Source organism: Nannobrachium achirus (assembly GCF_963921795.1).
Source record: "Nannobrachium achirus genome assembly, chromosome: 23".
Taxonomy (NCBI): Eukaryota; Metazoa; Chordata; class Actinopteri; order Myctophiformes; family Myctophidae; genus Nannobrachium; species Nannobrachium achirus.
Window position 1 is genome coordinate 48,259,940 of NC_137830.1, and position 17,393 is coordinate 48,277,332.

Here is a 17,393-nt window from a genome sequence, read left to right on the forward strand (position 1 = left end):
ACAACGCCTCGTGCTGCAAGGCGTTGTGAGCTTGTAGATCGGCTATTTTTGGCAAAGAGCTTTGGAGGGGGAAAAGAGCAGACTAAGTACAGTGAAAAGTCAAGGTTATTAAGTATTGATGGTTCAAGTGGTTAAATATCTGAAAACCCACATTAACATGAATCCAAAATACACTGATGATTGTGCTGTCAAACAATGAAACTATATGGAATCTATGATAAGGTTGTGGGGGTCCCTGCTTCATCTTTCTCTCAACTAAGGGGTCCTTGACCTGAAAACGTTGAAGACCCCTGACTTAATCTGTAACTACAAATATCTTATACATCATGGGCATGATCAATAATCCATAAACCACCAGTGAGAGGCAGAAAATCTGTATAATATAACCACAGTTATATATTTTTTTTAAAAAGAAGAAAGAAACGACAAATCAATGCAGCAAATACACTAATCTGTCTCTACTGTCCAGTATGCCGGAACCTTTGTCTTTGCATGCTCTCTCTTCATGTCGGACCTGAAAGCACGTTGCACATTGCACGACGTGATTGAGGTACTTCCGGCTGCTTGTTTAAACGGCTGAAAAGATAAACATCATAAAACATGTGAACTTTGATGCTTCAATGGCACATTTATTAAACGTTCACAGATAAACAGTGTTGCCAAGTGTCGGTTGGAGAGCATACAACTGGATTAAGTGGAATATAAAGCTACTGTATCGTACTATGTTTAAAAAGATGGCTGAATTTGGTCCAGATTCCGGGGGTCGAGTTAAGGTAGGGTCTTTCTTGTTATAATATTGTCAATATAACAGTCATAATTTGTGTATTAAACCCTATTAAACACTAGCCATAAATCATAACTCTTGTAGGGGTCGCTTATATTGGGACGTTTACTCCCACCACGTCCCAATATAAGCGACCCCTACAAGAGTTATAATTTATGGCTAATTAAACACGTAAATATGACATTATTACCCTCAAATTAGACTAGAGTCAAAGGGAAGGCCACACAAATGAATGAATGAAGTTATAAAAACCAAGCATTTCTTGCTTATGTCTTCATGCCAGCCAGCAACAACTTAAATACTATAGTATTAGTAAAGCTATCTGCAATTCTGCATCCTAGCATTAGCGTTTCCTTCTAACGCTATGGACCAGAGCAGAGCTACTGTATATCTGCATCCAAGAAATGTCATCGCTATTAATTAGTTAATGCTATCAGCATCTAAGTTGCAATATCCTCCATTGACAGCACATGAGGGGATCTCATCCATCCCAAATACAAAAAAAGGTATTTATTTATTGATGTATTGGTTTTTGTACTAATCTAATGAGGAGAGAATTTGAGGAACACACACATGCCATGTTTCAGATTCAGGAGGATTATTATATTTGTTTTACGTTTTGTTTTTCCAGATATATTGTTAGTGTGGTTGCCTGACAGCCTCGACAGGGCAACACACTGCAGTCCTGGGGAAACTTTATTTTTTCCACTAGATAAACCTTTTTGTGAATCAGATTTGATTGATTGATTGAAGAATTTATTAGAAGTTTGCAATAGAAAAAAGTACAGTTTCATGACAGTACAAATCACTGGTACAAGGTCAACTAAAAGGAGATCCTAGAAAGCCGAGGCTTATTTCCACAGGAACCACACTTTAAGTATCTCATATAACATTGAAAGACAGACGGATAGAACATAGTACTTTATCTAGGATAATATCAGTTTCAAAAGCATAACATCAAATACAAAAGGCAGAATACAAAGAAAAAGGGGGGGGGAGCATGGGGGCTTAGTCTATTTACAAGTCACGGGTAGCTGCTGTCTGAAGGTGACTTTTCATACCAATTTTGAAGGAGGCTAGGGATTTGCTCTCCTTTAGGGCTTGTGGAAGGGCGTTCCACATGTTGATGGTATAGCAGGAGAACGAGTTAGCGCCTTGTTTAGTGTTAAATCTACGCTGATGATGATTAGTGGAGCTGCCTCTGGTGTTATGATCGTGAACATCCTTGACCTTTAAGAAGTAGTTTGTCAGGTACATGGGAATCTTGGAGGTGTAGTGTATCTTGTACACCAGGCCCATTGCAAGATGCTGTACTCTGTCAGCTACTTTGAGCCACCCCACGCTTTCGTGGTGATGCTCGGTAAGGTGGGTCAGAGGAGGGAGACCAAGCACAACCCTAATTAGTTTGTTTTGGGCTGTTTGGAGCTTTAGCTTTAAGGCAGCTGGGGCGTCGCGATACCAGACAAGGACTCCGTAATCAATGAGGGGCCCAATAAGAGCACCTCCTAGTGTCTTTCGGGATTTAATATTGATCAGTGGGGCAACTCTTTGCAAGAAGCGAATTCGTTGATTGACTTTATTGATTACCTTGGTGGTCATTTTTTCACTGGATAGGTTAGCCTCCAGGATGCAACCCAGGTAGCAGATGTGGTTTTTTCTTTCTATCACAGTGTCACCTACTTTAATTGTGAAGTTCTCAACTAGGCTAAGTTTCTGACTAGATCCAAAGAGGATACATTCAGTTTTGCCTAGGTGAATTGAGAGTCTGTTGTCATTGAGCCAGGTGCAGATCTTGTTAAGTTCACAGTTAAGGGCCTTTTCAACCTGCAAAATGTCTCTGCCTGAGACTAGGAGAGCCGAGTCATCCGCGAACAGAAACAGATTGCAGTCACAAGCAGATGACATGTCGTTTACGTATATTAAGAACAACAGTGGTCCTAGTATACTCCCTTGAGGTACTCCACAGTTTACTGGGAGGGGGGGGGACAGGGTTCCGTTGACTTCCACCATCTGTTCCCTCCCCACCAAGTAAGAGTGCATCCATCTCACTGCTGTGCTATCAAGACCAATAGCTTTGAGTTTTTCGATCAGAATAGAATGATCGACGGTGTCAAATGCCTTCTGGAGGTCCAGCATGACCATGCCACAATATTTGCCATCGTGAATTTCACGTTTGATGTAATCATTCAAATAGATGAGGCATGTATCTGTGGAATGGGACTCTCTGAAGCCAGACTGGAACTCGTAGATCAGTTTATTCTCTTCAAGATATTTAGCCACCTGTTCATAGACAATTTTTTCCATTACCTTAGAGATGGAACTAAGGATTGAGATTGGCCTGTAGTTGCCAGGGTCAAGTTTACTGCCTTTTTTGTGCAGGGGGGTTACCTTGGCTAATTTGAAGTCCTGGGGGACATAACCCTGCTTGATAGATAGATTAATAATATGGGTAATGATTGGGGCAATGGTGGCAGCTGAGTCTATGAGAAATTTGGGGGCAATTTTATCATGGCCAGCGGCCTTGAATTGAGGTAGGGTGCGCAGTTTTTTAAACACTTCATCAGTTGACACCGTGGCAAGTTTAAAGTTGTCTTTGCATACCCCAAGGTTCCTGTAGAATTTCAAGATGTGCCTAACACCAAACAGCCCAGATGGAGCGGGCAGTTTATTGACCAGATTTTTGGCCATGGAGGTGAAGTAGATGTTGAGATTTTTGGCTACATCAAGACTATCCGTGAGGAGGGTTATGGGAGTTTGGATGGATATGTTGTTGGCTATGGATCTGAGTTTAGCACCACAGCCTAGCTGGGTTTTAAATAGCTTCCATAGGTCTCGTGGTTTGTGGATGTTTTCCTCAACTTTCTCATCCAAGTAGTTTTTTTTGGCAGAAAGGATGCCATTGGAAATTGCTGTAAATCAGGAAAAACATTAGAGGAGTGGTGCTGGCTCCAGTATTGGTTGAGCTTCACATGAGAGTTAACTTGCTACAGCAGGGATCTTCAACGTTTTAAGGCCAAGGACCCCTTAGTTGAGAGAGAGATGAAGCAGGGACCCCCCCGACCTTATCATAGATGCCACATAGCTTCATTGTTTGAAAGCACAATCACCAGTGTATTTTGGATTCATGTCAATTTGTGTTTTCAGATATTTAACCACTTGAACCGTCAATACATAATAAACTTGACCTTTCACTCTGTACTTAGTCTGCTCTTTTTCCCCTCTACACCAAAGATCTTTGCCGAAAATAGCCGATCTACAAGCTCAGCTTGTAGATCTGCTATTTTTGTCTTAAGTTCTTAGGATATGGACGCTAGGGTTCAAGTGGTTGATATAAAAAAGAATACAAAGGTTTTTATCACTCAAAGATTTGGAGGACCCCCTGTAGTAACTCTGAGGACCCCCTAGGGGTCCCGGACCCCCTATTGAAGACCCCTGTGCTACAGAATATAGACATGGCAACCACACTTGCAATTTCCAATTGCATCTTTCTAGTTAAATTAATAATAAGAACATAATCATGATTATAGCAACTAGACCTTACCCGTTCGAAGATATGTGCTCCAAAATATGTCAAACGCACCCGGTGAAAGTGTGAGAGAGAGAGAGAGAGAGAGAGAGAGAGAGAGAAACATTCCTAACTGTGAGAGAAAGGGGTGTGTGTGTGTGGGGCTACAGATCCCATGGCCTGGAGGAACGGACCGTAACCCTGGCAACAGACAGCAGAGTTCAACAGAAGTGGTTAAGAAAACGCTAAGAAACTGCTTTAATTTGGGAGAAATGAAATTCGGGCTCCGTCAGCGTTGGTATAATGCTAATGGCTAATACCATGTGAACTTTGGTATCAGTTGCTGAAGTGAGTGAATAGATAAACGTAGATAAGCGTGAGCGTTAGAGCGTTAGAGCGTGAGCGTTAGAGCGTGAGTTTGCTCCTTTATTAGTAGGATATAATGTCAAACACAGGTTTAAAATAGCAATTTCTCAAAAACATCCAATGTCCCTGGGACTCATTCAAATGACCAACAGTGAGTCTCATTCAAATGACCTACAGTGAGTCTCATTCAAATGACCAACAGTGAGTCTCATTCAAATGACCTACAGTGAGTCTCATTCAAATGACCTACAGTGAGTCCCAGGACTATAAAACATCCAATGTCCCTGGGACTCATTCAAATGACCAACAGTGAGTCTCATTCAAATGACCTACAGTGAGTCCCAGGACTATAAAACATCCAATGTCCCTGGGACTCATTCAAATGACCAACAGTGAGTCTCATTCAAATGACCTACAGTGAGTCCCAGGACTATAAAACATCCAATGTCCCTGGGACTCATTCAAATGACCAACAGTGAGTCTCATTCAAATGACCTACAGTGAGTCCCAGGACTATAAAACATACAATGTCCCTGGGACTCATTCAAATGACCAACAGTGAGTCTCATTCAAATGACCAACAGTGAGTCTCATTCAAATGACCTACAGTGAGTCCCAGGACTATAAAACATACAATGTCCCTGGGACTCATTCAAATGACCAACAGTGAGTCCTGGGACTATAAAACATACAATGTCCCTGGGACTCATTCAAATGACCAACAGTGAGTCCTGGGACTATAAAAACATACAATGTCCCTGGGACTCATTCAAATGACCAACAGTGAGTCAGTGAGTCCCGGGACTATAAAACATACAATGTCCCTGGGACTCATTCAAATGACCAACAGTCCCGGGACTATAAAACATCCAATGTCCCTGGGACTCATTCAAATGACCAACAGTGAGTCCCGGGACTATAAAACATACAATGTCCCTGGGACTCATTCAAATGACCAACAGTGAGTCCCGGGACTATAAAACATACAATGTCCCTGGGACTCATTCAAATGACCAACAGTGAGTCCCGGGACTATAAAACATACAATGTCCCTGGGACTCATTCAAATGACCAACAGTGAGTCCTGGGACTATAAAAACATACAATGTCCCTGGGACTCATTCAAATGACCAACAGTGAGTCAGTGAGTCCCGGGACTATAAAACATACAATGTCCCTGGGACTCATTCAAATGACCAACAGTCCCGGGACTATAAAACATCCAATGTCCCTGGGACTCATTCAAATGACCAACAGTGAGTCCCGGGACTATAAAACATACAATGTCCCTGGGACTCATTCAAATGACCAACAGTGAGTCCCGGGACTATAAAACATACAATGTCCCTGGGACTCATTCAAATGACCAACAGTCCCGGGACTATAAAACATCCAATGTCCCTGGGACTCATTCAAATGACCAACAGTGAGTCCCGGGACTATAAAACATACAATGTCCCTGGGACTCATTCAAATGACCAACAGTCCCGGGACTATAAAACATCCAATGTCCCTGGGACTCATTCAAATGACCAACAGTGAGTCCCGGGACTATAAAACATACAATGTCCCTGGGACTCATTCAAATGACCAACAGTCCCGGGACTATAAAACATACAATGTCCCTGGGACTCATTCAAATGACCAACAGTGAGTCCCGGGACTATAAAGGTAATGCTTCTGTGTTCTGAGAGGGCTCTCCCATAGCGAGTCACAAGTGATTCTTAGATATAAAACCCATTTAGGCCTAGAATTATTGAATGCTTTAACCAGTGAAAAATAGCAGATATACAAGCTCGCAGCGCGGCACCGAGTGCTTGTAGATCTGCTATTTTTGGAATTAGTCGTGAAAATGTGTGCAAATCTTTGAATATATATGTATTTTCAAAGCGAACGTTTGTAACTCAAATTTTGCTTCTGGGTGGTCCCTGGAACTAAATATTTTGAGATGGGGGTCCGTGTGGCCATAGTGGCCAAATAAATATAATTTTGGGGGTCCTTCACATGAAAAGGTTTGTGAACCACTGACATAGTAGTCTCTCAAGAACAGACTAACTGAGCTCCAGTTAAGTGAAAAGGACCTTTTCTTTGACGATGGCTGGCCAGATTGCTGACATAGAAACATGGGTTTTTTCAAAAGAATCTTAGAAGGATTCAAAAGACACTTATAGAATCGGGTCAAAATTCGAATTTTCACCATTTTTCAAAAATAGCAGATCTACAAGCTCGCAGCGCCGCACTCGGTGCCGCGCTGTGAGCTTGTATATCTGCTATTTTTCAATAGTTAAAGCATAAAATATTGATACACAATAATGTGTACCCGTTCTAAATAGGTAAAACCCAAGCTGTACATACAGTAAGCTGCAATATTGGAGAGTTCTGTTTTATGAATGGGCTGTCAATGGAGCGTATTTCAACTTCAATGCAGATAACATTTCATTTGAGTTGCTTGCGGTTATCTTTATGCCTGAGGGTCTGGTAGTTATGGTCTGGAGACATATTTATGTCATTCTCATTTTTCATATGATTTCTATTTGTTGTAAAGGGGGTGACGATTGTAAAGCCAATAGTGTTTGGTAACGTTGCTCGTTACTTTGGGAAGAAGAGAGAAGAGGATGGTCACACACACCAGTGGTCTGTTTATGTCAAACCATACAGGAACGAGGTACTTTATTATTATTTTTACTATTATTAATAATAATTATTATTATATTTCATTATACACCAGTAGTAGGTTTATGTGAAAACGTAGAGAAAGATACATATCGTCCCTGTCTGGTGGAACCCTCATCATATGTTCAAAAATTGCTGATCTGCTATTTTCTTATCCTTTTGACGCTATATTGTGATAAACGAAAAAACACTAAAAGTTTAAAGGAGCTATAGTCAACTTTTTCATTGTAGGGCCGACACTTTATTTACATCCTAGTCTATAGACTAGAATGTAAACAAAGTGTCGGTCTGACAATGGCCACAATGATTATTTCATCATTATTTTACGCTTTTTGTGGTCATTTTTGAATAGAAACACATATATGAAGCTTATTGTTTTATAAAATATTTTCGAAACATTATTTTTATTTTAGCATCCGTTTTTTAAGAAAAAGTTGACTATAGCTCCTTTAAATAATGGATAGAAGGGGTTTCTGCCCGACAACAACAGCAATATATTGTTATTATTAGAGAATTATGTTTAATACATTGATTGACCACGGCATTATCATATTTATCTATTGTATGTACGGTAGTTGTTTCTTTTTCTTTCTGTAAAATACCATGTATTGTGTTTGGTATGACTTCGTGTTCCAGGACATGTCTGCTTATGTGAAGAAGATCCAGTTTAAACTGCATGAGAGCTATGGGAATCCACTGAGAGGTCAGCACACATCAACACATGAATGTATACAAATGACAATCATGCACAACATAATTGTGATTTATCTCAAATAATTGTGATTTATCTCAAATAATTGTGATTTATCTCAAATAATTGTGATTTATCTCAAATAATTGTGATTTATCTCAAATAATTGCATCAGGCGATAGGGCTGTCACGATTATGACATTTTACATGACGATTAATTTTCACTCAAATAATTGCGATTAACGATTTAATTGTGTCTTTGTCATCGACAATTACATTTCTGTTTGGCTTGTAGGCTTTGAAGTTGCACATGGCAGATATGACACATAACCTAAATATACAAAGAAATTACTGACATATTTGACAACTTTATACTAGTTAAAAAAGAACATTGATAGTGGAAATAGCCGATCTACAAGCTCACATTGTGAGCTTTTAGATCTGCTATTTTCACTAGTTTTGACTTTTTTTAAAAATATATGAATATTTTTCAACATGGAAACGATTATGACGATTATGAAAAATAATCATGATTATGTCAAATAATCGCGATTAGACGATTATGTAATAATTGTGACAGCCCTATCAGGCGATATATCAGCGTCATATTTGCAAAAGCCCAGACACTGCCGCAGACAGCAGTGAATTGCAGACGTGTCAATCCGTCTGCTGGAGCTGCCTTTAAACTATGACACATCAGTGTTACAAAATGCCGATGTAGCAGTAATTAACCAGCCATTTTCACAGAAAAACACACTGACAAAACACCAGTATCGCAAGGAAATGATGTATTTCTGTTGACTGTAACTGACATTTTAACCTGTGCTAGGCTATAAGCCTGCAAGGTCAGCAAATGCTAGGCCAGCGAAACGTGCGGTCCACGGGCCGCTGGTACGAGACCGCTGCACCATTTATAATGTCGAGCCCTGGTCAGTGTGTATGTGAGGCTAAACTGTATCTAACGTGTGTGTGTGTGTGTGTGTGTGTGTGTGTGTGTGTGTGTGTGTGTGTGTGTGTGTGTGTGTGTGTGTGTGTGTGTGTGTGTGTGTGTGTGTGTGTGTGTGTGTGTGTGTGTGTGTGTTGCAGTGGTAACTAAGCCTCCTTATGAGATAACGGAGACGGGTTGGGGAGAGTTTGAGATCGTCGTTAAGATTTTCTTCATCGACCCCAACGAGAGACCTGTGAGAACTACTATCCCGCACGCACGCACGCACGCACGCACTCACGCATGCTCACTATAATACATGAGGCCACATTCAAATACATGCATGGAAGGAAACACATTATCTCTATTATGACGCGCGTGTGTGCGTGTGTGTCAGGTGACGCTGTACCACCTGTTGAAGCTGTTCCAGTCGGACTCCAGTGCCATGCCTAAGAAGACTGTTGTGTCTGAGTTCTATGATGAGATGGTGAGATGGTGAAACTCTCTTTAAACCCTATATTACTTTGTTGACCGGGGAGTAGGAATGCAACCGGTAATTACAGTTAAATTACAGTTAATTTAATGTATTCATTCTTTTTCATTCAGTCATTTAACCCATTCAACTGGGAATGCATCTATGTCATTATAGATGTGACCTGTTAAAAAATAGCAGATATACATCTGCTGTTTTGGCTATTCAAAAATAGCAGATATACAAGCTTGTAGTGTGTCACTTCGTGGCATGCTACACGCATGTAGATCTGCTATTTTTGAGAAATCGTGAACATATTATGTGCAAATCTTTGTATATTTTTAGATGGTGGGGGTCCCCAAATTATTTTGGGGGCCCCCAGATGATTAACTTAGGGTATGATTAAACGGGAATGTTTCTGTTATCGTTTTGGTGTCATTACCAAAACGTGTATCGCGTTTACACCTCGTTTTGTCCGTAGGGTTGGTGCTTTTACATGACAACGTATGAATTCACGCAAAATGCTATAAATGAGACATGCGTTGTAATTACGCTCCCAAACTCCATATTATCGTCTGTTTTCGCATATTGAGTCCCACTCCCGCAGCGCAGCCAAGTATATCAAGCCAACCCGAAGCGCTGCACTGCAGAGGCGTCAGTGGCAATGGCAGCATTGGCAGCTTCCATACCATGGAAATAATAAAATGTACTTCTTAAAATAAATTCATCATGCCTGTTGCTAAGGATTGGCAACATGACTGGTGTCTGGCATGCGTGCCTTTTTGGCACGTGCAAGACACCAGTCATGTTGCCATACCTTAGCTTTTGCCATACCTTAGCTTTTGCTGAATTGACGACAAGTCAAGTAATCAGTGATTACTCTGGTGGAATCTTAATGCGTTCATATAATAATCGATTAATAATCAATCACTATTTTCTTTTTCAAAAATACTGAAAATGGCTGATCTACATGCTCACAACATGTCTTATTTTTTGCTAAACGTTCGACTACATTACTACACACCCAGAATTGGGACACTTGGATTCAAGGGGTTGATCAGTGATATGGAGATGATTTAAACTAAGCTACAATCCGTTAGTTATTTGCATTGTCTCCCTCTCCCAATGGGGAACTATAAAAACTACCACCGTCTGAAGCCGTCTACTTCAAATAACTAGTTGGTGTCCTACCCGACACCAGGGTCTAAAGTCTGAATGGAAGAGTAAGAAGAGCACCTCCAACCATTGCAGATGTGCTAGTTATTGTATTAACAAACACTACCGTACAGATAATGTTTTTAAATAACGTTTTATTCATTATACCAGGGGTCTTCAACGTTTTCAGGCCAAGGACCCCTTAGTTGAGAGAGAGATGAAGCAGGGACCCCCACAACCTGTTCATAGATTCCATATAGTTTCATCGTTTGACAGCACACTCATCAGTGTATTTTGGATTCATGTCAATTTGTGTTTTCAGATATTTAACCACCGAACCGTCAATACTTTATGAACTTTACCTTTCACTCTGTCCTTAGTCAGCTCTTTTTCCCCTCTACACCAAAGCTCTTTGCCGAATATAGCCGATCTACAAGCTCACAATGCCTCGCAGCGCGAGGCGTTGTGAGCTTGTAGATCGGCTATTTTTGGCAAAGGTTCTCAGAATATGGACACTAGGGTTCAAGTGGTTAATATAAAAATGAAGAAAAAAAAGTTTCTATCACTCAAAGATTTGGAGGACCCCCTGTAGTAACTCTGAGGACCCCTTAGGGGTCCCCGTTGAAGACCTCTGCATTAGATTGTAATATTGTGATTCCATTAAGTAAGCAGTAAGCACATAGAAAGCATGGAGCTTCCGAGATAAGACAGCTGACCGCCGGTTGTTTCCTCTTTCATCTCAGATCTTTCAGGATCCGACGGCCATGATGCAACAACTACTGACCACCTCCAGACAACTGACGCTGGGAGCTTATAAACATGAGACTGAATGTATGTGAACACACTCACACACACACACATACAAACACACTGAAGTCTCGAGACTGTTTGATTGATTGTTTGTGTGTGTGTTAGGGCATTAACGAAAAAGTCGACAAGTCGACTCAGTTGACTTCATTACACAAGTCGACTCCCACCAGAGAAAGTCGAAAGTCGAAGTTGAAAAAAAGTAACAATAATACTTTCTATTGTGAAAATAGCAGATCTACATGCTCACAACACCTCGCGATGCGAGGCGTTGTGAGCATGTAGATCTGCTATTTTCACAATTTCTGCCTCTATATATTTGACTATTTGGACAATGTTTAATTTGCCATTTTAGAAGTATTAAAAAGTCCTTAAATTGGCACTTTAGAAATGTGCTGATACCCTCTATACACTTAAACTTTATGTTGGTTTGTTTACTGTTGAGTGAGAAAATAATGTTTCACATTAAGTTAATCATCTGGGGACCCCCCCAAAAATAATTGGGGGGTCGTGTGTGATGTGATGACGTCATCAAACGATAAAGTCGACTTCAACTCAACTTTTTACTGAGTCAAGTCGACTTGCAAAAATCACAAGTTGTTAATGCCCTAGTGTGTGTGCGCGTGTGTGTGTGTGTGTGTGTGTGTGTGTGTGTGTGTGTGTGTGTGTGTGTGTGTGTGTGTGTGTGTGCGTGTGCGTGTGCGTGTGCGTGTGTGTAGTTGCAGAGTTGGAGCAGAGAACCAGGGAGAAGCTGGAAACGGCGAAGAAGAGAACAAGCCAGGAGATCACGGAGCTGAAAGACAGACTGAAGGCCAGCAGAGAGAACATCAACCACCTGAAGACTGAGATCAGACGACTGGAGGAGGATGGAGATCACATGGACACCTGACACACACACACACACACACACACACACACACACACACACACACACACACACACACACACACACACACACACACACACAGCACATCGTTTTTACACGCAAACAACGAAAGCAAGAAATGTCTCGTCGCTGTCGGGTGGAAACCTTGCGTGTCCAGAACCACTGTTTCCCAAACAGTGGGTCACGACCCATTTGTGGGTCACGGACCAATTTTTATGGGTTACGACTCGAGTAAGAATCCAATTTTTCTTTCCTACAAAAATGTAAATGTATATTTCAAAAGATGGAAAATCGAATCTTTTGAAATATATCACTTTATTTTTAGAATAGAATTTTATAAATTGTCTATCAAACAAACAAACAAACGCATCTAAGAAATGACATAAATAAAATATAATAATCATTTAGAATTAGTGAAAATAGCCGATCTGCAAGCTCAGATCGGCAAAGCGATGCGTTGCAACTTGTAGATCAGCTATTTTCACTAGCCTGAGTCCCGGGCGAATGTCTAATTTCTCTTTCTTATCACAGGCTAAAAGGTTTGGGAACCACTGTCCAAAACCATTGCTTTTCAGGAAACGGAAAAGAGTGTTCCACTGGATCCAATGTAGTTGTTGTTTAGTTCAGTGGTTCTCAACCTTTTCAGGCCGTGACCCCCAAAATAATCATATTTTAACTGGGGACCCCCCACCCTGACGAGCACTATAAGAGTTGAGGAATTACATTACACGGTTCTATTGTGAAAATAGCAGATCTACATGCTCACAACGCCTCGCGTTGTGAGGCGTTGTGAGCATGTAGATAAGCTATTTTCACAATTTCTGCCTCTAATATTTGACAATTTGGCTGATGTTTGATGTGTCATTTTAGAGGTGTTAAAAAGTCCTTAAATTGCCACTTTACGCTCTATCCACTCAAACTTTATGTTGGTTTGTTTACTGTTGAGAGAGAAAACAATGTTGCACATTAAGCTAAGCATCTGGGGACCCCCCAAAATAATTTGGGGACCCCCCACAGGTTGAGAACCACTGGTTTAGTTAATACTTCATATCTATAAAAGTTGAAATAAGGAGATGCAAGGTTTCTGCCCAACAGCAACGATCTGTGTGACAGGAATAGAGATACTTTGATTTGTTTATGTGGTGTGATGTTTTATTTTTGTACAGTATTCTGGTCTGTTGTTTTTGTTTTCTGTTTTTTTTTATTCAGACAAGCCTCATGCACCTGTTGGCACCGTCAGTCATTTCACATTTTTTATACATAAAGTTGACGGGATTCAAACACCAACTGATGTGGACCGTTTCCTGTGCGAGTCGGAGTGAAACTTCGCTAAGAACACGAGAAATGAGTGCTGAGAAAATACATTTTATTATCTAATTTCTAAAATAAGTAGATATGAGGAAGACCTCAAACCTAGCAACTATCTAAATGACATGACGTGTAGACAAGTCCTCCAAAATGCTAGTGTCTATTTTAACCCATTTAGGCCTGAATTATTTAATGCTTTAACTATTGAAAAATAGCAGATACCGGTATATGCTGCAAGCTTGTAGATCTACTATTTTAGAAAAAGCATGGATCTTTTGGCAAATCTTTGAATATATCTTTTTAAAAGCGAAACTTTTTAACTCAAATATTTGCTTCTGGGGGGGTCCCTGGAACAACATATTTTGAGATTGGGGTCCAGTCCAAGGCCAAATACATGTAATTGTGGGGGTCCTTGACATGAAAAAGTTTGAGAACCACTGATTTATAAGAAGGATTTATAAGACATTTATGGAATCGGATCAAAAATATTCAAAGACTTGCACAAAATGTTCACTTGTGACAAAAAACATTCCTTGGGCTAAAAATGGCCCCAGAAAATGATGGTTTAGTGATGAAAAGTGATGAGTCATCACTTTTCATCAGTTTTGTGGGCGTTTTCTGGGGCCAATTAATGTTTTTTGTGCAAAACAAATGCTTGCAATGGATTCAGCATCATGACAAACCCCTAGTTAGACCCCTCACATCCTACTTAAAGCAGATGTTTTTTTCTGGGTATTTTCCTCCTGTATAGAAAGTCGATGGGAGCCCAACTTGATTTGGCCACTGTGGGTATTTGCAGTGAGCAGATTATGGTAGATTTTTTATCCTGGCTAGTAGACCTAATTTCCTGTCAGAATCAGTTGAAAAACTAAATAACACAATTTTTTCCAACCTCAGCTTTATTTTTACTGGACTAAACTGGAGGAACCCCTGGAAGACGAGATGATGCATCTCCTCAAGGGGTTTATCAAGTCAAATTTCAAAAACCGAGCTCACAGTGAATGAAAGTATATTCAACAAGTATTAAAACGGGTACACATTATTGTTTATCATTATTTTTTGCTTTAACTATTGAAAAATAGCAGATATACAAGCTCACAGCGAGGCACCGAGTGCCGTGCTGCGAGCTTGTAGATCTGCTATTTTTGAAAAATCATGAAAATATTTGAATCCTTTTAAGGTTTTTTGAAAAACCTATGTTTCTATGTCAGCAATCTGGCCAGCCATCGTCAAAGAAAAGGTCCTTTTCACTTAACTGGAGCTCAGTTAGTCTGTTCTTGAGAGACTACTATCTGTGGTTCTCAAACCTTTTCATGTGAAGGACCCCCAAAATTATATTTATTTGGCCACGGACCCCCATCTCAAAATATTTAGTTCCAGGGACCACCCAGAAGCAACATTTGAGTTACATAATACAAAATACATATATTCAAAGATTTGCACACATTTTCACGACTTTTTCAAAAAATAGCAGATCTACAAGCTCACTGTGAGCTTGTATATCTGCTATTTTTCAATAGCTAAAGCATCCAATAATTCTAGGCCCTTTAAGGGACCCACAAATGGAATGAATTAATAATTCATTTTAGGAACCTATTCTACCTCTTTCTCCATGGCAACCAACGTTAGCCAATCACAGCAGGATTGTCCCCCTGGCTATGGGATGTAGGAAGTTGAACTTCTAACTGGTGGTGGAACAACCCTTACACTTGTGTGCTTCAGTTTTCTTCTTCACTATTTATATTTCCACCTGTAAATATGAATGGACTCCGTGTTAAATATGTTATGTCGGTCGTCAGTGTTTGTGTTGAACTGTCGTAAATCAAACACATTCACTCTGCGTTCGAAGACATGTTTATTAGGAAATGTCACCTCACACAAGAACAAGAGTTCCAGGTAAGCAGCAGCATGTGTCAGAGTAGTTGGCTTTTGCAGATCTGTTCTTTTTGGCAGGCGACACAGTCATATTTAATACGAGCTACAATATAGTCAAGTTTTTCTTAAAAAACGGATGCTAAAATAGATATAATATTTCGAAAATATTTTATAAAAAAATAAGCTTCATATATGTGTTTCTATTCAAAAATGACGACACAAAGTGTAAAATAATCGTTTAGGCTACTATTATTCTTTTATTATTAATAAAAGGGCAAAGTAGAAGACTCTGCAGAGCCGCTTGAGTGACGACGTGAGATCAGGAGGAGGGTTGCCTGACGTCAGATCTATGTTACTGACGTTACATAGGAATTGGTGACCTGCAATAAATAGGTGGCTTCAGAAGTCGCGTTTTTTGGCAGATGTCAGGAAGGATCCGTCAAAATTAATGTTTGTATATAGCCGTTTAAAAAAAATCCGTCAAAATGTCACTGTTTCTTAATAAGCACCATATAAAAATCTAACCTGGCCAAACGGAACATCCAATATTAGTCTGGGATCACTTCACTTTTCGGGTTTGTAACCGGTCTGGAGCGGAAACCACAAAACGTCATGTTGTAGTAAAAAGGACTACAAATTAGCCGGAAAGATCAAACCGGATTCAGTTTTAACCCAAAATATTCCCCTGCGCTCAAGGACACACTTTTAGGGCCTACCTAATAAACTCCTTGATGCGGAGTTGTTTTGCTTTTGAAAAAAATCGTTTGGTATATGCATATTTTAGTCCAACTCGTAGCGACTGGAAAGACTACACTAGGCTACTCGAGCATTTTAATAGAGATTGGGGAAACAAACGGAGGGAACCAAATCAAAGCGACGCCGCTTCTTCTAGTGGTTTCCGCGCATTAGGCGGAAACCAAACGGCCTGTTGTGAACGAACACCAGGCTTTTTCTCAGAAAGCCTGGTGGGCGAGGTTAATCCAATATAGAAAAACATGAAAGCATCAGCAGCGACCTCAGTGGTCACATAATTGCATAGGTCACGGATTGCAATGTAACGCCCACACAAGCTGCTGCCTGCGTTTATCGAGTACCGACAGTGTCTCTTGTGTAGTGGGGCTATTAGTGTCCCTCCAGGTCATCTGAAAGCATAACTGACCAATGTAGACTATATTCATATAGAGCTGCTTAAACGACTTAAAACTACAGAGACCCAGAACCTACGTGTCTTCAGTGACAATTACTACACCAGCTGTTTGTTTGACTGTATACAACATATTTCTGGTAGGTGGAATTTAGGCTATATAAACCATGACATATTATGTATTCATTTATAAACATATATAACATTTGGGTTTGGAATTATGGACACGTCGGTTCCACAAATGTGCCTATAGCTGAAATGTGTCAGTTTGTGGACAATGATACAATATTGTTATTCATCAATCATCATCAGGTCTGTATGACGTCCTGGAAACTGCATGTTATTTATTGTTTGGAAGGGGATTTATGTTATTGTTATATATTTTTCTTTGCCAGTGTTAGTATTTCTCCTCTATTGATGCTGATAAATCAGTGTGTGAGAGAGAGAAACTTTGGTGTGAATTTCATTCGTCTTTCATGTTGTGACCCCCTCAGCATGTTTGCATCCAATGATCATTGTTTTGGCGCTGTTGGCTCACAAAAGCTCCATTGTTGCAGCATGGCTGTGCCGGAGAGCTGTGTTAAAGTCCATTCACTGAGCCTATAGAGGCTCGTCTACGCTCCATATGATTTAATGCACAACACTTCAGCTGTGCTGCATGCATTAGCGGACGGTGGCTGTCTTTGTTGTGAAACTGAGAAAATCAACTGTGTAATTTAACTCTGGGAGTGTGCAGATGCGTCCATGATTTATGGTTGCATCTACCCACCCCCACACCCAGAGTTATGATGAAATAACACTG

General features: G+C 40.3%; 2 protein-coding genes across 3 annotated transcripts in view; both read left to right on the top strand.

The window, feature by feature from the left end:
* Window positions 1–556: 556 nt before the first annotated feature.
* On the top strand, window positions 557–12,986 carry yeats4 (YEATS domain containing 4). Its single transcript, XM_080754474.1, has 7 exons — window positions 557–773; window positions 7,201–7,320; window positions 7,965–8,031; window positions 9,106–9,200; window positions 9,342–9,431; window positions 11,315–11,402; window positions 12,098–12,986. The coding sequence occupies exons 1-7, from the start codon at window positions 723–725 to the stop codon at window positions 12,265–12,267; spliced, it is 681 nt and encodes a 226-aa protein (XP_080610600.1). The 5' UTR covers window positions 557–722; the 3' UTR covers window positions 12,268–12,986.
* A 2,352-nt stretch (window positions 12,987–15,338) lies between these two features.
* Window positions 15,339–17,393, top strand: part of LOC308308713 (N-acyl-phosphatidylethanolamine-hydrolyzing phospholipase D-like) — a 37,509-nt gene continuing 35,454 nt past the window's right edge. The window contains exon 1 of one of the 2 annotated variants that reach the window (XM_080754163.1): window positions 15,339–15,468. In XM_080754163.1, coding sequence (XP_080610289.1) covers window positions 15,353–15,468 — 116 coding nt within the window. In that variant the 5' untranslated portion in view covers window positions 15,339–15,352. Of the gene's footprint in view, window positions 15,469–16,537; window positions 16,732–17,393 lie in introns of those variants that run through there. The other variant, XM_080754164.1, reaches the window with a different exon arrangement.